This window comes from Pelmatolapia mariae, linkage group LG3_W, assembly GCF_036321145.2.
Source record: "Pelmatolapia mariae isolate MD_Pm_ZW linkage group LG3_W, Pm_UMD_F_2, whole genome shotgun sequence".
In the NCBI taxonomy this organism is placed as follows: domain Eukaryota; kingdom Metazoa; phylum Chordata; class Actinopteri; order Cichliformes; family Cichlidae; genus Pelmatolapia; species Pelmatolapia mariae.
The window spans coordinates 31,491,369-31,512,227 of record NC_086229.1 but is presented as its reverse complement, the minus strand read 5'-3'; the positions used below and the strand labels follow the sequence as shown (position 1 = coordinate 31,512,227).

At 41.8% G+C, this 20,859-nt stretch overlaps 1 protein-coding gene across 1 annotated transcript in view; it reads right to left on the bottom strand.

The window, feature by feature from the left end:
* The window catches only part of LOC134622013 (NLR family CARD domain-containing protein 3-like), a 48,203-nt gene that overhangs the window by 19,381 nt on the left and 7,963 nt on the right, over positions 1-20,859 (bottom strand). Inside the window, exons 4-6 of the mRNA XM_065470146.1 lie at positions 17,955-19,243; positions 17,398-17,840; positions 3,383-3,556 (exon numbers count right to left, since the gene is read on the bottom strand). Coding sequence (XP_065326218.1) covers positions 3,383-3,556; positions 17,398-17,840; positions 17,955-19,243 — 1,906 coding nt within the window. The remainder of the gene's footprint in view (positions 1-3,382; positions 3,557-17,397; positions 17,841-17,954; positions 19,244-20,859) is intronic.

Here is a 20,859-nt window from a genome sequence, read left to right as displayed (position 1 = left end):
ACTTGTACTTAAGAGTAAATTGGCCTTCTTTGGCCATTAGAAGACGGGGGCATTGGTACACTTTTATTTACAAAGCTATGCTTGGATTGCTGCCTCCTTATATTTGTACTTTGGTCACAAGGACAAATAGTGGTTCTTACTCCTTGCGTTCAAATGGTCAGCTGCTGCTGTCTGTTCCCCTTGTCCGCACAGAGTTGGGTAAGAAAGCCTTTGTCCACTCTGCGCCTTTTTCGTGGAACCTGTTACAGAAAGACTGGAAACTGACTGAACTGTTGTCTATAAATGTTTTTAAAACTAAACTCAAAGGCCTACAGACTGCATCAATAATGTGTAATTGTTTTGTGTAATTTTTAATCTTGTTTGTTTGTATGTATTTGTTTGGAAATGTGCTGCCTCTTGGCCAGGACTCCCTTGAAAAAGAGGTTTTTAATCTCAATGGGACATTCCTGGTTAAATAAAGGTTAAATAAAAATAAATAAAAATCCATAGAGGCTGGGGTCTATCACACCAGGGAAGATCCCAGGTGCAGGCTCTGTAAAGATGCCCCTGAGAAAATCCAGCACATAACAGCAGGGTGCAAGATGCTAGCAGGCAAGGCATACGTGGAACGCCATAACCAAGTGGCCAGCATAGTATACAGAAACATCTGTGCCAAGTATGGCCTGGAAGTCCCGAAGTCAAGATGGGAGACACCCCCTAGGGTGGTGGAGAATGACCGAGCTAAGATCCTGTGGGACTTGCAGATACAGACAGACAAAATGGTGGTGGCTAACCAACCGAAGATAGTAGTACAAACATAATAATAATCTTAACCAACCAGCACAAGTTTTCTTTTGCCTACAGACCAATGCCACATGGCCAGTCCTTAACAGTTTATCCCAGTGGTCTTCGAAACTACTCATGTACTGTATATGTCTCAAAAAAAGTTTATAATGACTCTAGTATTCTATAGATGTGAAGCAGAATAGTCTGAATGGGTTCTCCTCTACCTGGGTGTTTTAAACACCTAATTGCATTTCTCTTTTTTTCTTAATGCAATTTAATCATAAAATCATCTTATTGCCCATCATTTCACATTAATTAAAAGGCCCGGTTTTGTCCACAGTTTTGATGTTCCCTGTTTGATGTTCCAGTTTTGCACCTTTCTCTCTATGGGATTCAGTTTGGTAACCAAACCAACCAAAAGAATCTCTATACTTCTGTAGCTGTGTCCATATTCATAGGCTGCATCCTCCTGAGGACCCGGCCTTCGGAGGACCCAGCCCACCTAGACTGTGAAGGCCGGGTAGGTCAGGAGTGAGCGGCTGTAATATTGAACTAGAATCTAGCCTTCGGGTTTGCGTCACCAACTGTCTCGGTGGAGTTTAATAAACTCAGCCATCTGCTCCTTGCTATCTAAAATATAACAGGACACTGGCGTAAATTCTCGACCATCTCACACTTTTGTTTAATCAGTTTTATGTTTGACGTTTATTCAGCTATGTGAAAAACTAGAGATGGCACGATATCACATTTTATGTCTGATACCGATACCGATATCACAAATTTGGATATCTGCCGATAGTGATATAAATCCAATATAGCATATTTTATAATCAATAAAATGCTTTTTTTAAAATATCTATTCTGTTATACCTGTATGCAAAAAATACACTGCACCCAAAATATTTCATAGTTCAGCAAAACTGATCAATCTAATAAACTTAAACCTACACCATCCTCCCTATTCTTGTATTTTAAAGAGTACTTAGTCGAAATATTAAGGAACCTAACTAATAGGGTTGCCAGCTCCCAGCAAAAAAAAAAAAAAAATAGAGAACCACCCCCCACCCTCTGCCTCATAATGCTTAATTGACGTAATGGACTTCAATTAAATGCACGTGTAACAAAAAAAAAAAACCTTGTGTTTCGTGAGGTGCTTTTGTGATATTTAATTGATCCGACTATATTTTTTATTTCTCCCCGATATCCGATCCAGTAATTTGGGTCAGTATCGGACCGATACCGATACATAATATTGGATCGGCCCATCTCTAGTGAAAACTATAACTTTTATCCCAGCCAAGCCGATTTACTCACGAATGAATAAAACACTTGAAAAAGCTTAACCATAACATATTTAAGTTTTCTAAGTGACTTATATATCATGTTTAACCTGAGTAGCGAAAGACCACGAGGGGGTTGAAAACGATGTGTCGGGTGTTTGCTGTTCTCGCTGGTTTTAGTGAGCCGGCTACCTATAAAGCTTGTGGGTAACAGACGTCTCCGAAAACTTCTGACCACTTTTGGAAATGTGATGTCTTTTAAATAAAGCAAAGATTTGAGGTTTACACAGCTATATTCTCTCTTTTCATTATTTAGAATTTACTAAAAACTAAAATATAATTTTTTTTTATAAAAAATTTAAAACAAAACACAACCTGTAACAACAAAAGTAAACATAAGTAAACAAATGGCGGTACCATCTAGTTAACATATATATATATATATATATATATATATATATATATATATATATATATATATATATATATAAATAGATGTAATGTTTCCATTTATCCCAAATCTCAACAAATGTGTCATATTGAAATCTGTTAGAGAAGGTCATTTTTTTCCATTTTAAACAACCCATCGACAGTCTTGTGCCAGTCATTTAGTGATGGAATTTTTACACTTAGCCATTTGATGTGATAGCCTTTCGGGCAGCCAGACTCAAAATGCCATATAACAGCTTGGTCACTTTATTCACATTTACTGAGTATAAATATCGAAACAAGACTTCATCCCAATTAAAGGGAAGTTGCATACTAAGAATAGTCTGTAACTCAGTGTGAATCGAAATCCAAAAAGTGTTTATAAATGGACAGGACCAAAACAGTTATATTCTCACCTGAAAATATCTTAAAAGTTAATTTTGAAATTGTAATATTAAAATTGTAATATTAAAACTAAGCAGCTGTCACCATTGTTGGAAACTGGAATTGGCTGGGTTGCACTATGAATTCTGGGATAGGTTGGGCCACAAAAGATACACCCAACCTATCCTTCAAATTTGGGAAAAAAGAGGATGCATTTGTCAGCTGCATTTGGAGGAGTCTACGAATTTGGACAGCCTTCATCGCGTGACGCTGGAGCCAAAAGTCGTTTGCAATGACCCAAGCCCAGAAGTTGAAAACACTGTGTCAAGATGAACTTTCAGGAAGATCCTTGGGTAGACTATTGACCATATATCAAGAAAAACATTTCTGAAAGCACTGAAACTTTTTTAGATTTGCATTCAGATGCACCTTGAACATTCATTAAAAAAAAAAGAAAGTTTAAAAAAAGCAAAAAAAAAAAAAAAAGCCAGAACCATAACACATACAGTAAACAGTGGACTGACCTCAGAGTCTCCAGGTGACAGTGTGGACTCTTCAGTCCATCAGAGAGACACTCCACAGCTGAATCCCATAGGTCATTTTCACTCAAGTCCAGCTCTGTCAGATAGCAGGGGTTAGACCTCAGAACTGAGGCCAGGACTTTACAGTGAGTCATAGAAAGTTCACACGCTTTCAACCTGTAATTAGAGAAAATTTAAAAAGTGTTAACTTTATGCTTTACCAAAAAGGAAAACTTGAAGCCTAATCTTAAAAGTAGAGATAGTGTCTGTCTGCTGAATCCAAACTGGAAGCTGGCTCCATAGAGGAGGGGGCTGAAAACTGAAGGCTCTGCCTCCCATTCTATTTAAATACTCTAGGAAAAACAAGTAAGCCTGAAGTGTGAGAGCCAATGAAGGGAAGCCAATACAGGAGAAATATGCTCTCTCTTACTAGTCCCTGTCAGTACTCTTGCTGCAGCATTTTGGATTACTTGAAGGCTTTTCAGGGAGTTTTTAGGACTTCCTGATAATAATGAATTACAGTAGTCCAGCCTGCAAGTAATAAATGCATGAACTAGTTTTTCAGCATTACTCTGAGACAGGAGATTTCTAATTTTAGAGATGCTGCGCAAATAGAGGAAAGCAGTCTTACATATTTGTTTAATATGTGCATTGAAGGTCATATTTTGGTCAAAAATGACTCCAAGGTTCCTCACAGTGTTACTGGAGGTTAAAGTAATGCCATCCAGAGTAAGAATCTGTTTAGATACCATGTTTCTAAGATTTTCAGGGCTGAGTACAATAACCTCATTTTCATTTGAATTAAGGAGAAGAAAGTAATGTATACTTTATACTTTATTGATCCCTATGATGAAATTCCTCTCTGCATTTAACCCATTAACACAGTGAAGCAGTGGGTTAGAGGCCATCCAGCTCTTTATGTCTTTAAGACATTCCTGCAGTTTAACTAATTGGTGTGTGTTATCTGGCTTCATGGACAGATAAGGTTGGGTGTCATCTGCATAGTAGTGAAAATGTATGCTATGTCTTCTGGTGATACTGCCTAAGGGAAGCACCTATAATGTAAACAGAATTGGTCCTAGCACTGAACCCTGTGGAACACCATAATTGACCTTAGTGTGCGAAGAGGACTCTAAATTTACATGAACAAATTGGAGTCTATTAGATAGATATGATACAAACCACTGCAGCGCAGTACCTGTAATACCTACAGCGTGCTCTAATCGCGCTAATAGAATATTATGGTCAACAGTATCGAATGCTGCACTGAGGTCTAGCAGGACAAGCACAGAGATGAGTCCACTGTCAGAGGCCATAAGAAGATCATTTGTAACCTTCACTAAAGCTGTTTCTGTGCTGTGATGAGCTCTGAAACCTGACTGAAACTCTTTAACTACTCTTTCAAGGATTTTTGATATGAAAGGAAGGTTGGAGATTGGTCTATAATTAGCTAAGACAGCTGGGTCTAGGGATGTTTTTTTGAGTAAAGGTTTAACTACAGCCACCTTGAAGGCCTGTGGTACATAGCCGATTATTAGAGATAGGTTGATCAGATTTAAGATTGAAGAATTAATTTATGGCAGGACTTCTTTGAGCAGTTTTGTAGAAATGGGGTCTAAAGACACGTTGATGGTTTGGAGGAAGTAATTATTGAAGTTAACTCAGAAAGATCAATTGGAGAAAAAGAGTCTAAATGAATATCACTGGACTGGTCATGCAACACAGAGCACCTGTATAAAAAAGCCCAAAGCCAACTGTACTTCCTCAGGAGGCTGAGGTCTTTTAACATCTTCAGGAAGCTCCTGAGGATGTATTACCAGTAAGTGGTTGCTGGAGTACTTTTGTATGCTGTGGTGTGCTGGGGGAGCAGCACAGCAAAGAATGACTCATCCAGGCTGGAAAAACTGATCAGGATGGCTGGCCTTGTGGTCGGCATGAAGCTGGACACTCTGGTGACAGTGGCAGAGAAAAGGACACTAAAAAAATTGCTGGACATTATGGACAATGCTGGGCATCCTCTGCACACGGCAATAAACAACCAGAGGAGTCTGTTCAGTGACAGGTTGCTTCTCCCAAAGACAAGAACCAACAGACTTAAAAACTCCTTTGTCCCACACGCCATCAGACTGTTTAACTCCTCTCTGGAGGGGAGAGGGAGGGGAAACAGGAGGACAAAGGAGGGGGAACAACTAAGCTGTAGTGCCTCTTCACTGTGCAATACTTTTTGTTAATAGTCAAAGGTGCAATAGACTTCAATACTTGAAATGTGCAATTCCCTTGTATTCTTATTTCTATTTATTCTATTTATCCCTTTCGTATATTTTATTTATATATGTCTATGTATTTATATATGTGTGTGTATATATATAATATTCTGCTCACGTTCTGTAACTTCTGTCGGTGCTGTACTTTTGGAAACCGAATTTCCCAGAGGAACCCACCCGAGGGTTTAATAAAATTTTATCTTATCTTATCTTATCTTATCTTATCTTATCTTATCAATGGTACTAAAAGTAGCTGTAGATAATATTACATCTGTGGGATGATTATTGGTAATGTTTTCTCTAATGATTAAAATTTTATTTGTGAAGAAGTTCATGAAGTCATTACTAGTTAACGTTAAAGGGATGGTTGGCTCAACAGTGCTCTGACTTTTTGTCAGCCTGGCTACAGTGCTGAAGAGAAACCTGGGGTTGTTCTTATTTTCTCCAATCAGTGATGAACAGTAAGATGTTCTGGCTTTGTGGAGGGCTTTCTTATAAAGCAAAAAAACTATTTCTCCAGGCTAACTGATGATTTTCTAAATCTGTGAAACGCCATTTCCTCTCCAGCTTATGAGTTATCTGCTTTAAGCTACGTGTTTGAGAATTATACCACGGAGACAGGTACTTCTGATTTGAGACCTTAGTTTTCACAGGAGCTACAGTATCCAGAGTCGTACGTAGTGAGGAGGTAAAATTATTAACAAGATAATCGACCTCTGTTGGAGTAGCGTTCAGGTAGCTGCTCTGCTCTATGTTGGTACAGGGCATTGAAGATGATAACAGTGGGTGGATTATATTCTTAAACTTAGTTACAGCACTTTCAGAAAGACATCTACTGTGATAAAGTCTACTCTCCACTGCTGTGTAATCAATTATTGTAAATGTAAATGTTATCAGGATAGTGATGGGATTTCCGACTCTTTTTGGAGAACCGGCTCTTTCGGCTCGGCTCACTAAAAAGAGCCGGCTCTTTCGGCTCCCAACCGGCTCTTCAGGTTGTTTTGTTGCTTTAATTAATTTATTATTAACAATAATATAAAATTATGTACAAAAGGAATTATTAATGTAAAAAAAGTGGTTTTATTTATATATGTTTATATATAAATATATACAGTGGCCCCTAGAGACAAAGCACGTACAAACTCCAAAGCACATACAAACTCCAAAACACATTTCTAGCGTTAACTGAACTTCCAAAACAGAGCTACCTAGATCACTTAAATAACACAATTGAAAGCATATGTGTATTGTTTTTGTATTTATACACAAGCACTCATATATATTCAAATAATTAAAAAAAATGTTCATTTACCTCTTACTACCACACACCAAATCTGGTCGTTGGTACTTCCTGGCTTGTGTAGCCACTAGGTAACAAAAGCTCAACACTGTGCCTAGCACTTCTGTTGTCTTTTGTACCTGTTTTGGAGTTTGTACGTGCTTCGGGGTTTGTACGTGCTTTGGAGTTTTTACGTGTTTTGGAGTTTGTACGTGCTATGGAGATTTTATGTGTTTTGGAGTTTTTACGTGTTTTGGAGTTTGTACGTGCTATGGAGTTTTTACGTGTTTTGGAGTTCGTACGCGTTGTGGAGTTTGTATGTGCTTTGCCTCTAGGGGCCACCGTAAATACACTTTTATTTATTCACTCCACATAAAATGAAATAAATCATAATACAAAAACCAACTATTTACATTTCAACTTTTAACTATTTAAATTTTCAGCTTTTTCCCTTTAAACAAATTTAAAGTGAAACAACACAAAACACTGCAAACCACAACACTATTAAATATAAATTAAAATATGAAAACAAAAAGAAGATGCATATTCTCTGTAATATAGGCCTGCATGAATAAACTTTCTGAATCCTTTATTATCTGCAACTGAAAATAGTTGTGGATGATTACTATACCTTTCTAATGTGACGTTGTTGTCCCTGGCTCTCTTTCTCTCTCTCTCCCTCCCGCTCTGTTCCTGTGCTACTGCGAGTGTAACTACCGCCCCTCCCCCCTCTTCCCAGCGCAAAGCACAAGGCTCGCGTGCAGAGTGAAGCGGAAAAAAAGTGCGAGAGAGAGGGTGAGAGAAGAAAAAAAGAAAAAAACACGGCTCCCAATAAGGAGCCGGCTCGCATCGTTCACGTCAAAGATCCAGCTCTAAGAGCTGTTTCGTTCGTGACCGACACATTACTATATCAGGAAATGATCAGACAGCAGAGGGTTTTCAGGAAACACTGTTAAATGTTCAGTTTCTATGCCATATGTTAAAACAAGATCTAGAGTGTGATTAAAGTGGTGGGTGGGTTCTTTTACATTTTGAGAGAAGCCAATTGAGTCTAATAACAGATTAAATGCCAAGCTGAGGCTGTCATTCTTAGCATCTACATGAATGTTAAAATCACCCACAATAATTATTTTATCTGAGCTGAGCACTAAATCAGATAAAAAGTCTGAGAAATCAGACAGAAACTATGTGTAAGGCCCAGGTGGACGATTGATGATGATAGATTGCACTAAGGAACCACCTAGACCAGGGGTAGGCAACCTTTCTGATGGCGAGTGCCATTTAAAATTTCCTCAGAGGTCAGTGTGCCATATGATTGCATTAGCAATAAATTTAATATTATTAACAGTTACACACTATATAGAAGAACTTTATAGAATTATATTTGTTCACAGATGTTGGCAGCTATCAGCAAATAGTTACCAGCTATTTCGAAACAAAAAAAGAAAATTTTTATCAATAACAAGAACTCCATGACAGCAAATGAACTGTACAACAGAAAATACAAATGCCATTTATGGTCTCCTCACAACAATGATAAGTAAAATAAACTGGGCCAATATGGCATGTTTGTTAATACAGAGACACACACGTTAATGTGATCTCTGGTCTCCCACTCAGAGACACAGGTCTCCGAGCGGCTAAGCGAGGACACTCTTCATGTGAGAGAAAATCTGCTCACACAGATATGTAGACCCAAATACTGTCAATAAGGCCTCTGCAATGTTCTGAAGACAGTTAAACTTGTCAGGTAGTGATGTCCAGCAGGTGAAAATGCAAGCTCCATGAACACGCACAGCTGTGGATTCCAGCTGCATTAACTGGCATTAACTCAGCCATTTAATGTGAGACAAATCCAGCTGCTCATTAAAGATTTCTGGTTTGATCAGAAAATAAAACATTGGTCCATACACCTGAAAGTCCCAAAAACGCATTGTGAATTCTGTCTCGAGTCTACGGATGTATCCGTGTATCTCCGTGGTGCTGATGCTGTGCTGAGCGGAAAGCTCCTGAAGCTTTTGAAGTGTCGGAATGTGGAAAGCTAACAACGTCCCCCCTCAAACAAGAGAGACGGGACTTGCGCCAGACAAGCCGATCAGCTGATCATTGATCAGTTTCATGATTGAAGTAGCAACAGGAGGGGGAGAGAATGAAAAAAGAAGAGGCAGCTGTGCAGCGTAACGACAGATTAACTCCAGCTTTGTGTCTTTTTCATTGTAGCTGAAGTCCGGGACAAACTGCGTTCCTTTTAAGCTCAATACGAAACGCGTAATATTTTCTCTGAATACGAGACGATTCCGTCTTTTTACGGGACGGTAGGCAACTCTACTAACTAACCTTATGAATAAAATAAAGTTCGCTACAACAATGCTGATGAAAACTCCGTCATGCTAGCTAGTACGCAGTACGAGTTCTTGTAACTGACTGTAAAAAGTCAGCACAACGAAAATAAACTCCACCTAAACTTGGTTTATATCTGACCCAGATAGACTGCAGGTCATAACTTCTTACCTGAAGTTCAGTTCACCTGACACTCGGACCGGTGCTGCCTCGGGTCTCTACTCCTCCTGCCTCCCCTTTCCCTCATCCACCTGCTGGCCTCCACCACTTGCTAATGTTACTGAATCAGTGGAAGCACCGCCATAGCCACCACCAAACAACTGAGTTATTTTTACACACCGGCCAGCATCTGGCCAATCCACCACCTTTCATTGTTTATACCGCTACAAAAAAAAAAAGAAATCATCGGCCCACCGAGCGTGCCATCAGTTAACCCTTCGCGTGCCAGCTGTGGCACGCGTGCCCAGGGTTGCCGACCCCTGACCTAGACCATGTTGACCTCACAGTCACTTCTTTATTATCCTGAACTGGGCATGCGCCACACACACTGACACCACTGTCAAACAACTGTTGCCCCCTGGTGGACAAATCCCTGCTACAACATAACATTCCTCCCCACTTAAACTAAAACTACTCTGTAGTTTTAATCACAACATAAAATACCCCTGAACCAAAAAAAAACTTCACCTTTATTTCAACTCAACCTCTTCCCCAGCCTTTACTGAAATTTCACTCTGTAATAATTAACCTTTAGTCCAACAGTCATAGGTTCAACTATAAGAGTTCACCGTAATCTCCTTATTATTGTCAATCATGGCACAAAGTCTCTCTGATGCTCAGGAGGTCTCTTAGTTCTGTGCGATCGCCGTAACCCAGTGGCTGGCGACTCCTGTGAGTCACTATTCTTCATGTGTGGCTTCACCACTGGTGTAACTTGCACCTCCATGTTTCTCTCATCATGTTCTCAGCCTCAGCGCTGAGGATTGGTGCAGCTTTTGGGGGCTTGTTCGGGTGGCCTTCCGGCATTCCTGCTGACAGGTACAGCTCCAGGCGGGCAAACAGCTGATCTACGTGACGCCTCACCGCTGTCCCATTACCCAGCAAGTAGGAAACAGGGCACGTCATTTCCTATATAAGTCCGGGTATCCATTTGGGTCCTCCGCCATAGTTTCTGGTATATACTGTGACTCCAATGACAAATGTGCGCTTGTCATGGTCCTGAGTCCATGGACTCAGTGATTTTGCGTTTGGTGTATTTATTGTTATTATCATTATTATTTGTGGACTGTTTTGGGATGGTTTGTGTTTTGGGGTTTTGGATACTGGGTTTCTGGGTTGGTGCTCCCTCTGTTGGTCCCTGGTGTTAGTGTTCCCCTGTCTCGTCAGGTTAACACTAGATTTACTATCCTGCGCAAATTTGCGTAACTTCCCTAAACCCAACACCCCCTAGAATTACTGGCTTTTTTATTTTCTGGTGCAAGTCCCGAGGTGTTAAGCACCCCTGCTGAGATTTTCACAGGTCGTCAGCTCGTTTCTCCTCCAGCTTTTGTTGTGCAAACCACCCATTATCCTTGAGGCCTGGCACATTTGCATTTGCTCCCTCAGAGTTGCTGAGATCCAAGGCAGGCCAAACCTCTGTGTTACAACTTTCAGAAATGCCTGGTAGAAATGCTTCAACTTACTCATGAGATTTTGACCACATTTCTTGCGGAAGTCACAGCTATACTGAATGCACGACCGATGTTGCCAGCTGCAAGAAATGCTTGGTAGGGAACAGCTGTTCCCTACCAAGGTTCGTTGTCCATTCACACAGTATATTGCAACCAAGCCAGACTAACTTGGGATCAAGTTCTGGATGGCCACGGATTTGGACACCAAATATGTCTGCAGTGCATCTCCTTACTTGGGAAAGGACCCCAGTCATCAGAAGGGAGAGAGGCTGGCAGAGAACGTGGTCATGAAACTGATGAAGCTGTTTTTGGATGATGGGAGAAATGTCACAACGGACAATTTCTTTACTTCACTGTCACTGTCGCACAGACTGCTGCAGCGCAAAACAACGTTACTTGGCACGGTGAATAAAGTCCGGCGTGAACTTCCTCAACTTGCAAAAGATACTGCAAAGTGAGATGTATTCTCCACTTCAGTGCTTAGAAGTGGCAGTGCCTCCATGACAATTTATGCACCTAAAAAAACAAGACTGTGTGTGTTCTAAGTTCCATGCACCAAGACGTGACGATCGGTGACGGCAGAAAGAGGAAACCCAACACGATAACAGACTATAACCATATGAAGGTATGTGAATGTGTGTACAATTTTACACCAGTGCTACAATGTTTTCTGATGTGTGCTATACAGGCCTATAGAAAAAACCATATACTCATGACTCTCTCTGCTTTTACAGTGTGGTGTAGACGTGTTGGACCAAATGGCACGGATGTATTCCATAAGATCAGCAACACGCAGGTGGCCAGTAGTGGTTTTCTACAATATGCTGGACCTGGCGGCAGTGAATGCCTACATTTTGTACAAGGCATGTACAGGGTGGACAGGCAAAAGAAGATTGTTTCTGAGTCTTCTAGCTCAGCAACTTCGTTGCCGATTCATGCAGACAACGCAGTGCCAGGTGCAAGAGAGCTGCAACAGGAATCGCAGCAGGTTTACCTGTGCAACATGTCAGAAATTCACCTGTGCCAAATGCAGGGATAATGGACACTGGGTCTGCAAACGCTGTAAAGTTTGAAACACTTTAAAATAAAACATACTTGTGTATCCATATATTGTGAATGTGTGTCTTTTGTATGTAGGTTGTAACACAGAGGTTTGGCCAGCCTTGGATCTGAGTAAACAAATGCCAATGTTGCACAAACACACACACACACACACACACACACACACACACACACACACACACACACACAAACACACAAACACACACACACACACAGCAAATCTGCATTTATTTGTCCCACAAGTGGAAAATCTGCATTGTCATTGCAAAAAAGTGGACAGAGCACGGTATAGAAAGTGCACTATACAAACAATCTGGAAACATATATATGGACACGAGTATTCAAAAATATTGGTGTATGTATACACACACATTTATCTGTGTGTGTGTGTGTGTGTGTGTGTGTGTGTGTGTGTGTGTGTGTATATATATATATTTCCAATATATATATATATATATATATATATATATATATATATATATGTAGATGTAGATATATATGATATAGATGTGTCTGTGTGTATGGACTTTATGCATATTATATAAGGTGTGGCTATATAAATATATAAATATATGTACAACTCTGTGCATATATGTTTATGGCCAGGCATCCAATGTACTGACAAGGATTGACAAGAACTAATATTGCATATGAGAAATATTGCACATAGAAACTACCATAGTGTATAGTACGCTGCAGGTAAGGAAGGAAAGTAGCCTTGCAGGGAAGGAAAGACCTGAATCTCTCATGGTTAGGGGTTGGGGGAGGGTGTGTTTGCACAACAAAAGCAGGAGAACAATGGAGCTGAAGACCTGTGAAAATCTCAGCGGGGTGCCAAGAGGTGTTAAGGTCGGGGGGAATTTACGCAAATTTGCGCAGGCTAGTAAATCTAGTAGTAGGGACTTGCACCAGGGAAAAAAGGCTCAGTAATTCTAGTGTTAATCAGGTCCAGCTGTGTCTCCCACCTGTGTGTGATTTCCCAGTGTCCCTCTGTGTATTTATAGTGTGTGTCTGCCTGTGTTCCTCGTCAAGTCGTCTGTGTTCAATCCCTGTGTTTCTCTGCATTACTCTGTGATCTCCGTGAATCCACTGCATGCTCTCCCTGCTGTCCTCCCTTCGTGTTCAGGTTTGCTGTTCTATGGTTTAGTTTCTCCCAGTTTAGTTTATCATAAGTTCAGTTTTGCCATCCCCTCTTTGTGTTCTGCCATTCATAATAAACCACCCTCGCATCTCAGTAAGTGCTGCATTCGAGTCCTCCTTTTCCACACATCACACGGCTGCTGCCTGAGCCGTGACAGCGCTCTTTGGCATGTCTATCATGATACAGTCTTTGGCTATCTTGTTTTGCTGTCACTTTCTGTTTCAAGTCATGGTGTATGAGATCAAGAGTACACCTCAACTTCCTGCCCATCATCAACTCAGCGAGAGATTTCCCCGTTGTGGACTGTGGTGTGATTCAGTAACTAAACAGAGCCCTGTTTAACTTGGTTGCCAGTGTGTCTCCAGTAGTCTTTTTCATGAGTTCTTTGAAAGTTTTCACTGCTCTTTCTGCTAACCCATTGGATGCCGGGTGATATGGAGCGGAGGTGACGTGAGAGATTCCATTCTTTGCCATTAACTCTATAGTTTGTGCACTTACAAAACACTGGGCATTGTCTGAGACCACCATCTCAGGAAGGCCCTGCGTTCTGAAACCGTTTCTCAGGCAGTCTGTGGTTGCAGCTGATGTAGCGGATGGAACTTGATACACATCTAACCATTTGGAGTGGGCATCCACTATTACTAAGAACATTTTACCCAAAAATGGGCCAGCATAATCGATATGTATTCTTCTCCATGGCTTCTCCGGCTACTCCCAGGGGTGTAGCGGTGCCTCTTGAGGCCTGTGTCTATGTTCTTGACATGTACTGCAGGACTTCACCTTTCCTCAATGTCAGTTTACATATGCGGCCACCACATGTAGCTTCTGGCCAGACCCTTCATGCGGCTCATTCCTGGGTGTGACTGATGTAGCTTTTCCAAAAGGGGGCGTCAACCTCATTCTGGTATCACCATCCTAGCCCGCCACAGCACACACCCATCCTGCACAGTCAGCTCCTGTTGTCTCTGTCTGTAGGGGTGAAAATTAGGATGCTGTGTGCCATGTGGGCCATCCTCTCAAATATACTCATGCACTCTGGAGAGTATGGGATCTTTGGTTGTCCATCTTTGCAGCTGCTCAGATGTCATCACACCATCCTGGTCCTGATCAGCCGTCAACACCTGTTCCTCTGCTGCCACCTCTTTAGGGGGGTTTTCTGGAAGAGGAAGACGACTCAGACCATCAGCATTACTGTTGTTCTTGCCCTCTCTGTCTTTAATGACATACTCATATGCTCTTAATAACACAGCCCATCACATGATCCTCTGTGACGCCATCTGAGTAACGGCCTTCATCTCATGGAACAAACTTATCAATGCCTTATGATCCATGATAATCATAAACTTCCTGCCGTACAAGTACTTATGAACATACTGTACACCAACTATTACAGCCAATCCTTCTTTATCCAGCTGTGAGTAGTACTTTTCTGCTGCATTCAGGGTACGTGATCCAAACCCAATAGGTTTTTCCTGACCATCTGGCAGGCGGTGAGCTAGTACTGCTCCCACTCCGTAGGGGGATGCATCGCAAGAAAGAATTTAATCTTTCTGCTCATCAAAGTGTAGCAATACACTGCTTGACTCAAACAGTTCCTTTGACTTCTCCTGTGCTGGTCCCCAACACCACGGTTCCCCCTTCCTCAGAAGCTTGTGCAGTAGGGCCAACAGTGTGAACAAGTTTGGCAAGAACTTATTACAGAAGTTCAACAACCCCAAATAAGCTCTGAGCTCTGTCACTGATTTTGGGGGTGGCGCCTCCTGTACTGCTTTCACTTTTGCTGGCACTGGATGTAAACCAGTCTTATCCACCCCATGTCCTAAAAATGTCACATCCTTCTCCATGAATTGACATTTGCTCCTTTTAAGTGCAGGCCTGCCTCCTCCAAGCGCTGCAGCACTCCATCCAGTGTCTGAAGATGTTCTTTGTCAATCTTTCCCGTCATAATGATGTCATCCAGATACACTGCAACATTGGTCAGACCTTGCAACACACTCTCCATGGTCCGCTGAAAAATGGCAGGACTTGAACTCACACCAAAAGGCAACCTGGTGTATGTAAACAATCCCCTGTGTGTGTTCACTGTGACATACTTTCTAGATTCGTCATCAAGTACAACCTGTTGACATGCGTGACTCATATCTAACTTGGTTTCTCCTCCCGCCAGCTGCTCTGTGACGGCCATTGTCTGACTCTGCTGGGCAAAGTCCATTATTTCCCAAGAATGCGCTGCTGGCTTTATGCAAACTGGCCAATAAATCCAAACATCCTCTGACCTGGCGGAGATAGGATGTTCCTTCGAGGATCGCTTCAATAGCATTTATCCCCACAATCTTTGCCCTCGTATTAGAAGTGTGGGTTATCCACTCGACCAGGCATTGGACTCGCATCAGATTGCTCTCCCCGGGTAAGTCTGCTGGATCCATGTTGTGGCTGGTTCGTACTATCACGTCTTTGGAAGCCAGCCGTGTGTTAATCATTGTAGCTTTGATACTGTACTGCACTGCAGGGGTGGCTGTGGCTCAGGTGGTAGAGCAGATCAACTACAGATTGGAAGGTCGGTGGTTCGATCCTTGGCTTCCCCAGTCTACATGTCAAGTATCCTTGGGCAAGACACTAACCCCAAATTGCCATCTGATGTGTTCATCGTGTGTGTGAATGTAGAATGAATTGCACTTGTGTTTAGAAGTGCTTGTATGAGTGGGTGTGAATGAGGCATGTTGTATAAAGTGATTTGAGTACTCCGGGAGAGTAGAAAAGTGCTATATAAGAATCAGTCCATCTATCTAATAGACTCCAATTTGTTCATATAAATGGAGAGTCCTCTTCTTATGGTGTTCCACAGGGTTCAGTGCTAGGACCAATTCTATTTACATTATACATGCTTCCCCTAACCAGCATCATTAGAAGACATAGCATAAATTTTCACTGCTATGCAGATGACACGCAGCTCTATCTATCCATGAAGCCAGGTAACACACACCAATTAGTTAAACTGCAGGAATGTCTTAAAGACATAAAGACCTGGATGGCCACTAACTTTCTGCTTCTTAATTCAGATAAAACTGAGGTTATTGTACTTGGCCCTGAAACTCTTAGAAATATGGTATCTAACCAGATTCTTACTCTGGATTGCATTACCTTGGCCTCCAGTAACACTGTGAGGAACCTTGGAGTCATTTTTGACCAGGACATGTCCTTTAACGCACATATTAAACAAATATGTAAGACTGCTTTCTTCCATTTGCGCAACATCTCTAAAATTAGAAATATCCTGTCTCAGAGTGATGATGAAAAACTAGTTCATGCCTTCATTACTTCCAGGCTGGACTACTGTAATTCATTATTATCAGGATGTCCTAAAAACTCCCTGAAAAGTCTTCAGCTAATCCAAAATGCTGCAGCAAGAGTACTGACAGGGACTAGGAAGAGAGAACATATTTCTCCTGTTTTGGCTTCCCTTCATTGGCTTCCTGTTAAATCCAGAATTGAATTCAAAATCCTGCTCCTCACATACAAGGTCTTAAATAATCAGGCCTTGAGAAGAACAGATTCTATTCAATAAAGGGAGCCACCCGGCTGGGGCGAGATACCGACAACATCCTGGGAGATCTGCACTCCCATCATATTAGTTATGCTGTAATAGACGTAGGCTGTAGGGGATTCGCATGATGCATTGAGTTTTTCCTTTCCAGTCATCTTTCTCACTCAGTATGTGTTAACAGACCTCTCTGCATTGAATCATACTTGTTATTAATCTCTGTCTCTCATGTCTTTTATCCTGTCTTCCTTCTCTCACCCCAACCGGTCGCAGCAGATGGCCGCCCCTCCCTGAGCCTGGTTCTGCCAGAGGTTTCTTTCTGTTAAAAGGGACTTTTTCCTTCCCACTGTCGCCAAAGTGCTTGCTCATAGGGGGTCATATGATTGTTGGGTTTTTCTCTGTACCTATGAAGCGCCTTGAGGCGACTTTTGTTGTGATTTGGCACTATTTAAATACATTTTAATTGAAATTGAATTGAATTGAATTGAATTGAACTGAACTGAATTGAATTGAATTGAATTGAATTGAATTTTCAATTCAAACATCTGGTGGTAAAGACCTCTGCCCTTTTTCCACACTTTGATGTGTGATGAGGCATATGATTAACAGTGGGCCAACAACCTTCTTAATGGATAACTCCCATTAGGGTTTAAATACCTGGGACTCTCCACCATTAGGTTTTAGAACTGAAGAAGTGTCCTGGTTGAGAGGTGAAACTCACCTAGCTTTTCTGCAGTTCCTCACAGCTGGAATGAGTCTATATCTGCCCTCCAATGATGTGTTGTACTTCTGCAGGTCCAACTCATCCAGAACCTCCTCTGACATCTGCAGCATGAAGGCCAGAGCTGAGCACTGGATCTCAGAGACTGCTTTTTTTGATCTGTTCTCCGACTTCAGGAATTCTTGGATCTCCTGAAATAATGAGAGGTCGTTGATCTCCATCAGACAGTGGAAGATGTTGATGCTTCTATCAGGAGAGATTTCATCACTGTTCATTTCCTTCAGGTTGTTGATGACTCTCTGGATGATTTCTGGACTGATCTCTGTCTGACCCAGCAGACCTCCTAAGAGTCTCTGGTTAGACTCCAGACAGAGGCCATGAAGGAAGCGAACAAACAGGTCCAGGTGGCCATTTTTACTTTTCAGTGACTTCTCCATTGCTTTGCTGAGAAAGACATCCAAGGATGGGAAGCCTTGTTCACTAGTTCCAAAAAACTTAAAAATCTTCTTAATAAAATATTTTAAGAGACTTTTGTCCTCCAGGAAGTTTTTCACCACCTCAGTCTTCCTGTTGGTGTAACAGTGGAACATGTAGACTGCAGCCAGAAACTCCTGAATGCTCAGATGAACAAAGCAGTAGACTGGTTTCTGGAAGATCACACACTCTCCTTTGAAGATCTCTGTACAAACTCCTGAGTACACCGAGGCCTCTGTGACATCCAGACCACACTGCTCCAGGTCTTCTTGGTAGAACATAATGTTTCCTTTCTCCAGATGTTCAAACGCCAGCCTCCCCAGCTTCAGAAGAACTTCCCTGTCAGCCTCCATCAGCTCCTGTGGACTCATCCCATGTCCCTCATGGTACTTGTTCTTCTTCCTCTTTGTCTGAACCAGCAGGAAGTGTGAGTACATGTCAGTCAGGGTCTTGGGCAGCTCTCCTCTCTGCTCTGTAGTCAACATGTGCTCCAGAACTGTAGCAGTGATCCAGCAGAAGACTGGGATACTACACATGATGTGGAGGCTCCTGGATGTCTTCATGTGGGAGATGATTCTGCTGGACAGCTCTTCATCACTGAATCTCCTCCTGAAGTACTCCTCCTTCTGGGCGTCAGTGAAGCCTCGTACTTCTGTTAGCCTGTCAACACATGTAGGAGGGATCTGATTGGCTGCTGCAGGTCGGGAAGTTATCCAGACGAGAGCTGAGGGAAGCAGATTCCCCTGGATGAGGTTTGTCAGCAGCTGGCTGACTGATGACTTCTGTGTGACATCAGACAGCAGCTTCCTGTTGGTGAAATCCAATGAAATTCTGCTTTCATCCAGGCCGTCAAAGATGAACAAAAGTTGAGAGACAGCGAGCTTCTCTGCTGTGACCTTCTGTAATGTTGGATGGAAAACATGGAGCAGCTCCAGAAGACTGTACTGCTTATCTCTGATGATGTTTAGCTCCCTGAATGAAAGCAGAATCACCACACTGACATTTTGGTTCTCCAAGCCCTGTGCCCAGTCCAGAGTGAACTTCTGCACTGAGAAGGTTTTTCCAACACCAGCTACGCCGTTGGTCAGAACCACTCTGATGGGTCTCTGTTGGTCAGGTAAGGCTTTAAAGATGTCCTGGCACCTGATTGGAGTGTCATGGAGGGTATCCATGTTGGATTCTGTCTCAAGCTGCCTCACCTCATGTTGGGTATGAACCTCTTCACTTTGTCCCTCTGTGATGTAGAGCTTAGTGTAGATCCTGTTGAGGAGGGTTTTACTTCCTGTTTCATCACTTCCTTCAGTCACACATTCACATCTCCCCCTCAGACTGATCTTATGTTCATCTAAAACCTCCTGCAGACCAACATCTGCTGAAAGAAAGAAAAACAATGAGACTAAAGAGAAAGAAAATTCTTCAATGTCTGAACAACACAACAAAAAGTCCAGTTTTCAGAAATGAGTCCATCAATTTAAATTTCATTTCAATTCAATTCAGTTTTATTTATATAGCGCCAAATCACAACAGCAGTCGCCTCAAGGTGCTTTATATTGTACAGTAGATCGTACAATAATAGATACAGAGAAAAACCCAACAATCATATGACCCCCTTGGAGCAGGCACTTTGGCAACAGTAGGAAGGAAAAACTCCCTTTTAACAGGAAGAAACCAACGGTAGAACCAGGTTTAGGGAGGGGTGGCCATCTGCTGCCACCGGTTAGGGTGAGAGAAGGAAGACAGGATTAAAGACATGCTGTGGAAGAGAGACAAAGATTAATAAAAGATATGATTCAATGCAGAGAGGTCTATTAACACATAGCGAGTAAGAAAAGGTTACTGGAAAGGAAATACTCAATGCATCATGGGAATCCCCCATCAGCCTACATCTATTGCAGCATAACTAAGGGAGGATTCAGGGTCACCTGGTCTAGCCCTAACTACATGCTTTAGCAAAAAGGAAAGTTTTAAGCCTAATCTTAAAAGTAGAGATAGTGTCTGTCTCCCGAATCCAAACTGGAAGCTGGTTCCACAGAAGAGGGGCCCGTAAACTGAAGGCTCTCCCTCCCATTCTATTTTTAAATACTCTAGGAACAACAAGTAAGTCTGCAGTGTGAGAGCAAAGTGCTCTAATAGGGTGATATGGTACTACAAGGTCATTAAGATAAGATGGGGCCTGATTATTTAAGTCCTTGTATTTTGCACCTTGAGGCGACTGCTGTTGTGATTTGGCGCTATTATAAATAAAATTGAATTGAATTGAATTGAATTGAGGAGCAGGATTTTGAATTCAATTCTGGATTCAACAGGGAGACAATGAAGGGAAGCCAATACAGGAGAAATATGCTCTCTCTTTCTAGTCCCTTTCAGTACTCTTGCTGCAGCATTTTGGATTAACTGAAGGCTTTTCGGGGAGTTTTTAGGACATCTGGATGATAATGAATTACAAATTTTGCACAAATGGAAGAAAGCTGTCTTGCATATTTGTTTAATATGTGCATTGAAGAAATGTCTTAGTCAAAAATGACTCCAAGGTTCCTCACAGTGTTACTGGAGGCCAAGGTAATGCAATCCAGAGTAAGAATCTGGTTAGATACCATATTTCTAAGATTTTCAGGGCCAAGTAATATAACCTCAGTTTGATCTGAATTAAGAAGCAGAAAGTTAGTGGCCATCCAGGACTTTATGTCTTTAAGACATTCCTGCAGTTTAACTAATTGGTGTGTGTTACCTGGCTTCATGGACAGATAGAGCTGAGTGCCATCTGCATAGTTAGTGGCCATCCAGGACTTTATGTCTTTAAGACATTCCTGCAGTTTAACTGATTGGTGTGTGTTATCTGGCTTCATGGACAGATAGAGCTGGGTGTCATCTGCATAGCAGTGAAAATGTATGCTATGTCTTCTAATGATTCTGCCTAAGGGAAGCATGTATAATGTAAACAGAATTGGTCATACCACTTAACCCTGTGGAACACCATAATTGACCTGT